The sequence below is a fragment of the Styela clava genome, chromosome 9 (assembly GCF_964204865.1).
Source record: "Styela clava chromosome 9, kaStyClav1.hap1.2, whole genome shotgun sequence".
NCBI lineage: Eukaryota > Metazoa > Chordata > Ascidiacea > Stolidobranchia > Styelidae > Styela > Styela clava.
Genome location: NC_135258.1, coordinates 16,199,566 through 16,206,868, shown reverse-complemented (window position 1 = coordinate 16,206,868; position 7,303 = coordinate 16,199,566). Strand labels below are relative to the sequence as shown.

Genomic DNA, 7,303 nt, shown 5'->3' with positions numbered 1-7,303 from the left:
ATTGATGAATTTCATCGTTTGCAGTGTATTTTTTCACTGTTACAATTGCGACTGTGTACTTTTTTCTTTTTTGCTGATGGTAAACAAACAGAACGAACTCATGCTGTCGGATAGGCCATTTTACGTTAGATGTGCTTCAGGCAGACTAGGTCATGTGATTATGTCGCAGGCACGCAACGAGTGGTAGTTACGTCTCGCTATGCGGTTATATATAAAATAAGTATCTCCTTTTATATTTGATTGGAACAACTGACTAAAAGAGGAAAAAATCTACTGCTATAATAGTTGTTTACCATAGGTGTTGAGAAGAGTTGTTGGTAGTACCCAGTACAGTACGCGCACCGCTGTCAGGCTGTACCAAGGTTTCCTGTATCCTTTTTGCAACAGATCTGCAGATACTGGCATTTCATTGCTGCAACATAACGAATATTTTTATTAACAGTTTTCAATCATAAGTTTTAGGTTTATTTTCTGTTGTTGCTGTATTGCTTTTTCAACACAAGATTCAAACTGCAGAACTGGTAAGCCATCATTTTTTTCAATAGTACAGTAGACTAGTACCTGCAGACAGACATTTAGGCCTTCAAATCTTACATTTTGACATAACATAAAATTATCAATTTATTTTATTGAAGGGAATTTAAATGATGAAGATCATATTGGCAATTCTTGGGCTTCTGGTGGCAGTTGAGGCAACTCCCCATATTGTTGCATCGTTCTCACCATCTTTCAAGGAGATTGTTGATCATGTTAACTCGCTAGGAACAACCTGGAAAGCTGGTCATAACTTCGATCCACTCCACTATACCCCTGACACAATTGCTCGTTGGTGTGGAACAATTATGGGAAAGAGAATATTGCCATTGCAAACTGAGTGAGCATTAAAACATTTAATTCACTGCAATAATTTCTGAATTATTTTTTAGTTTTGCATCTTTTGTTAACTTATAAATATTACTCGGTATTTCCATATTGGTTTTTGTTGATCATCTTATTGTTTTCAATCTGCTTAATTGTTTAAAGAGTTCCAAGAAAATATATAAAATTTCATGAAATCTTTCAGAAAAACCAAAATTCGCGCCACTGATATCCCTGATGATTTTGATGCAAGAAAACAATGGCCAAATTGTCCATCAATCAGAGAAGTTCGAGATCAGGTATTTATGTATAAAAATAATATTTTTTGAATTAATATAAAATTGAATTTTGTAATATTAATTTTATTATTTCATAATATTTATTTAACCAGAAGTTATTAAATTGTTTTATGCATGGTATATTTTATGTAATTTCTGCAATTTCTGCATCAAGTTACCTTTCATTACCTTTCATTTTCAAACTTGTCAGTCCAACCTGATGTTATTTTCTTTTTAGGGCAATTGTGGTTCATGCTGGGCATTTGGAGCTGTAGAAGCTATGTCTGACAGGTTTGTATATGCTTGATATTACCGAGGATTTTTGTATTATTTAATTGCCACATGGTGATATTCACAAATTTTCACAAAAGTCTTACCCCAGCTAGTTGCGGCCAGATACGATATCAAATTTAACATGTTTCCGGTATGCAAAGTAAAATTGGATCAAAATGGAAGTATAGTTTTTTTACTGTCTGATTAATGTTAAAAAATCACTTTAGAGAAAATTCTCTGCCTAGCTAATAGAAAATATGTGTGCCGCATGATGATTTTGTTGCATCTGTCAAGCACATAGCATTGAACTGTCTTCTGCAAGCAAAATAATAATATTGGTATAATAACATCTATATTTGTTATATCAGGTATTGCATTGCAAGCAACGGGAAGCATATTGTCGAGGTATCGGCAGAAGATTTGTTAACTTGCTGTGGTATTGAGTGCGGCAACGGGTAAAAATTCATATTAACTCATAATCTTGTAATGAATATTTGTCAGGTATATGTAATTAAAAGATGTTAGTTATGGTCTATGGAGATATGCAATGTGGCAAAGTTATTATCAGTGTTTTAAAATTGTGTTCCCACAAGTGAAAAACGCATATCAGGGTTTTTCCTATTGTGTGATAGACCACAATTATGAAATCATGCAATTCAATAAAGCTGGGAATCTATTTCAAAAACTTATTTCAGTAATGCTATAAAATATTAACAAATGAGAATGCACTAAATGCATCAAATGAAAATGCACTAAATGTATCAAAACTAACAGCATCTGGTAAATCATTAGCCTGGGCTCAAAAACCCTAAGGTCATTTATTGAATCATGTGATGCTGACATGAAAGTTTGTTTCTCAGTCGGATACATGATCGGTCATGCGGTTTTTATGAGATCAAATCTATTGGAAAATTACTGAATGATGGCCGCTATGAATATAGAGAATGAACATTGCTTATTCAATATACCTGACACAATATAGAACTTATATCAATTCATTTTTAATAGTACTAACTAACTGTGTTAATATTTGTAATGCATGTCACAAAGTGCATTGTGCATGGTTCGATGATGCATTACTAATAGGCTTAGGTTGAATTTTTTATTATTTCCTGTTGTTGGCAAAATCACATGATGTTATTGTTAAAAGTATTGACATTATGAGTGAGTCACAATTTGGAATACAAGTTAATTCCATGACACATGATGTATGTAAATTTTTTTTGAAGATGGGAAATGGATCCATGGATCTGCTCTATTGTCTTTTTATATTAGTAATACCTAGTTTCATTTAAATACAATCCGTCACTCAAGAATTTAATAAGCGTATTGAAAAATAATAACGGGCTTCAATTGCTTAAGACTTCCCCATGAGTCATGTCACATGACTGTCTGGAATAAAATGTCAAAAAAACTTACATTCATTATAACGTCACAAATCATGTGGCTTAATCAATATCACTAATTTGTATGCGTATTGAAAATTAATAATGTGCTTCAATTGCTCAAGACTTCTCTATGTTAACAGCAAACTTGCATGCTGTTTGTAAGCAATTGTCGAAAAAATTTGCCATTCAATATAAAGTCACAAATCATGTGACTTGATCAATCAAATTCTAATGGTGCTTGTTTGTGCACAATGTCATGAAACTAAAATTGTAATTTTAATTTGTAATAATTTTTAATTTTATTTTTTTTACACATTAAACTAGATTTGCTATGTCTCTGCCCAAATGTTGTATTTATTAATTATTGAGATGTAAACTAATTCATTTATGCAGTTATGGAACTAGTAAAAGTAGTTGTATTATCTGTAATTTGAACTTGTTTCGAATATAGATTTGCAATTTCAACAGCCTGAATCAATTGGAAATTTCTGTAAAAACAGGTTTCATTAGTATGCAACAGGTATGCATCTTGATTATTTTTCAGATGCAATGGAGGATTTCCACAAATGGCATGGGAATATTGGAAGAGAAATGGATTGGTAACTGGTGGATTATATGGTACTACAACAGGATGTTTGCCTTATGAGATCAAACCATGTGAACATCATATAAATGGTTAGTTATACGGTTGGAAAAATTATTTTCTCAGATTCAGTTACAACTGGATATTCATGTGAATATCATGTTAATCATTTGTGTTTTATTTGAGCTCAGAAATTTAAATTTCTAACTGAATAATGACATTTTTAAAGATTTTGTACTGGATACGATTGGCAACTTAATGTTGTGCTTCATATGTTGTTAATACTTAATAATTTATCATTTTCTCATTGACTAATTATTGGCTACCAGATTAGGGTTAGGCCATAATTTTATTCAGATTTTCTATTAAGAGTCTGGGACTGTCTGTGTTAGCCAAATGTATTTACACCCGTCCATAGGTTTCAGTCCCTTTACACAACTTGATGTGAAGTAGGCGAACAAAATTAGTTATCTCCATATTAGTACACATACTTCTGGAGTGCCAATTATTGATATACTAAATGTAGGTTCCAGACAACCATGCTCTGGAGAAGAGAACACACCAAAATGTGTAAGAACGTGTGAAGGGGATAAATCAATAGACTACAAATCCGACAAGCATTATGGAGCCAGTGCCTATGCTATATCTGAGGAAGTTGAAAAAATCCAAATGGAAATCATGACCAATGGTCCTGTTGAAGCTGCATTTACTGTGTATGCCGATTTCCCGACTTACAAATCTGGTAAGATGTTTTAATTGTCTACTCGTGCCTTTCGGGTGGTAATTGAATTTTATAAATTTATAATTGAAAAATATTTGTTCATTTATGAGATCAAGCATGAATATTTAATTTTATTGTACCAGTCACATCCGTTACATGAATGGGCAAAAAATTCTCTGAAGATGAAAGGTTGTGTTGTGAAAAAGGATGTTTATACAGAATAATTTGATATTGAAAAATGCAAAAATCATTCAGATTTTAAATTTCAAAAAAATGTTTCGATATTTCAAATTTTGTGGCAAGCAAATTTATTAGTTTACAGTAATTTTAATAAAGCCATATTGATTGGGCATATGTTATTGTGAATCTTACGCAGCTTTCCAAGCTTTGGGTAAATATGTTTAAGAATATGGTATTATGATCCATTCTTGTCCATAACAGGAGTGTACAAGCATGTGACAGGAAAAGAGCTTGGTGGTCATGCGATTAGGATTTTAGGATGGGGTGTGGAAAATGGCACTCCATACTGGCTGGTGGCAAACAGTTGGAACAACGATTGGGGCGATCATGGATTTTTCAAGATCCTTCGTGGTAACAACGAGTGTGGAATTGAAGGAGAGGTGGTTGCTGGTATGCCCAAAATATAAGAAGGAAACAGTATTTTGACATTTCGATAAGATTTTTTTATGCTGATTTATCTGGATTGTTATGTTAATCAAATTATGCATTAAAGACTCCCATTATCTATTTTTTCTGATCTGTATTTCCAATGCCTTTCATGTTGTGGCATTTGACTGTAAAGATGCCGAATCCTTGTCTCTGTCCCCGTGTTAATTATTGTTGATTATTGTATTAGTAATACCATTGTTAATGCTTTTTTGGCATGAAGAAGTTCCTTTAACTTTCAGGTCTTGATTTTCTAACATTTACAAAAAGTTCACTTTATATTTAGTGCAATCGTTTTTTTTTTGCAGTCAGTTTTGTTGATTTCTATGTAGTTGATATCTGTGTGTATAATTTCTCATAGTTCACCAGTATTAAATCAGTTCAGCAACATTACTGATAGACTTGAAGTGGATGTATTTAAAATCGGGGTTGGGTGTTTAAAATCGGCGCAAGTGTTCTGACTAGGCTAGAGACTCTAATTATCACAAGGACTCTAAATTCTCAATCATTGAGAGAAAAATTCCGAATTGCGCCGCTTATAGCAGATTAATTATATTATATTATACATTTTGTAAAGGCTAGTTGTAGAAGTGATTTTCCAATTGGAAGATGTCTACTAACTCGCAGGCCGCAAACCAATTTATTGGTATTATCAAAGCGGCCGCGAGACGTTGACCTGTGCTATGAAACGGTTGTGACGTCGTAAAACTCCATTCGTGGCGTAAACCGGTGGTTCACAAACGGGGTCGCGTGAAGATTTTTCGGGGTCGCCTAATTTCTGTCAAACATGCGCACACAAATGAATAGGATTTTAAAGTTGGAATATGAAATTTGTGCTGGTCGGCATGTATCGTAAAAGTGCCTAACTTCGTATTTTTTGAGCAATAACTCGACCATTTGTTGTCCAAACGAAGCCACAATTGCCCAAGAAAACTGTCATGTAGTACGTATCCATTCCAGCTGGTCGATAGGTATCGGTATTAAGTGGCGGCGCGTGGTCATTTTGACAACCGGGGCAAGCTACTGCGGGACCAAGTCACCCCCATCTACGGGGACAGGATGAGCGCTGTAAGTTCTCCCATCATTTTATGGGTATAAAAACCATTCCATCGGTAACAACCAATCGGCAAAAGCGACAATTTTTAACGATAAGAAAGTGTCTTTAAAACCGGTCCAAGTCAAGGGATTAATAAATATAGACATAGTTTATTTTGAAACCTCTTTCAAAAGGAAAGGCAATATTTACCCAGATAAATACAATGACATATTAACAGAAACTTCGGGAAAGCAGACAAAACCTAAAATAAGGTTTAAAACGTTACTATGAAGAAAGGAAAGTTAATGCAAAGATAAGGACATGCGTCGCTCACTCATAAATATATATGCTGCTAGACTTCTACTGCTTGAACATATATGCAACACGCCGCGGTTTCTTGGAAGCAAAATGCTCAATAACGCGCTGATTAAAGTCATGCATCCCAGAAATAACGTCTCTGTGAATGGATAAAACAGCCAAGGAATTTAATCTATCTTGCTTCATCGTGTTTCTGAGATACGTTTTAATACGCTTCAGCGTGCTGAATGTTCGCTCTGCGTCGGCGGAAGAAATAGGCGTCGTCAAAATGATGTCCAGAAATTTGCAGACGCCGCAAAGGTAGTTACTAGAGTGTTAACCCATAGAGCGCGCAAGTTGATGTGATGTTCAAAAAAGTTTGATTGGTGTATATACATCGCAATTCATTTTCCAATTTACCCACGTTTATCATGGGGTAAAATTTGGAGACAGTAGCCAACAAATGGATGGGAAATTGACGTGCAAATTTTGAAAATTTTTTGGGGTTCATCAAAGCAATGAGCATATATACACTCATTGATCAAAGAGAACGCGGCAAGGTGTTCAGTGCGCAGACGATCGCCTATTTGATCCACCAGAATGTCACAGCATTCCTTTGCAGACAAAATCAAACGCTGCGTTGTTTGCCCGCGGCGTAAAGAAGCACTTCATGTGTCGTCGTATTTTATTGTTTCCCGGATACGAGATACAGCATCGCAGAAGTCTGAAATACACGACTGCACAGACGCTCCATCCATTAGCCTTGACTGCAATGCGCCGTATAATACATCCACGTGATAGAATATTGTGGAGAAAAAAGCGAGAAAAAATGAAAACTCACCATCTTCTAGCAGACGCTTTAGACCTGCCGCCTCCCTCACAGAGCGTTCGTCCCAAACCGGAGAGCTCTGAATGCCATTGAAACACTCAATGAGCCCAGACCTAATTTCGGACACGCCCTGCACCACGCGTGATTGGAAGTTCCAACGTGTTGGTGCACAAGCTTGGAGACGGCGGCTACATATCTGGCGAAGGAGGTCAGAGCGCTTCGGCGAAACGGAAAAAAATGAAGAAAACCCCGAAACATTTGCAAAAAATATACGGACGAGAGGGGTATCAAGACACATATTTTTAATACCGAAAATAAATTGGTGTGCATAACAATGTAAAAAATGCGCATGAGGAAAATCTTCTTTTATATGA

At 35.3% G+C, this 7,303-nt stretch overlaps 1 protein-coding gene across 1 annotated transcript; it reads left to right on the top strand.

Annotated features, from left to right (window-relative positions):
* Window positions 1–363: 363 nt before the first annotated feature.
* LOC120339476 (cathepsin B-like) lies at window positions 364–5,160 on the top strand. Its single transcript, XM_039407612.2, has 8 exons — window positions 364–521; window positions 636–874; window positions 1,064–1,157; window positions 1,375–1,427; window positions 1,778–1,864; window positions 3,342–3,472; window positions 3,907–4,122; window positions 4,543–5,160. The coding sequence occupies exons 2-8, from the start codon at window positions 645–647 to the stop codon at window positions 4,746–4,748; spliced, it is 1,017 nt and encodes a 338-aa protein (XP_039263546.2). The 5' UTR covers window positions 364–521; window positions 636–644; the 3' UTR covers window positions 4,749–5,160.
* The last annotated feature ends 2,143 nt before the right edge of the window (window positions 5,161–7,303 follow it).

Excerpts from the sequence above, each read along its gene's own strand:
- LOC120339476 (XM_039407612.2), top strand. The coding sequence starts at position 645 with ATGATGAAGATCATATTGGCAATTCTTGGGCTTCTGGTGGCAGTTGAG. Across the intron at positions 1,865-3,341 it reads GGTATTGAGTGCGGCAACGG|ATGCAATGGAGGATTTCCAC; the intron begins GTAAAAATTCAT and ends ATTATTTTTCAG. Across the intron at positions 3,473-3,906 it reads ATGTGAACATCATATAAATG|GTTCCAGACAACCATGCTCT; the intron begins GTTAGTTATACG and ends TACTAAATGTAG.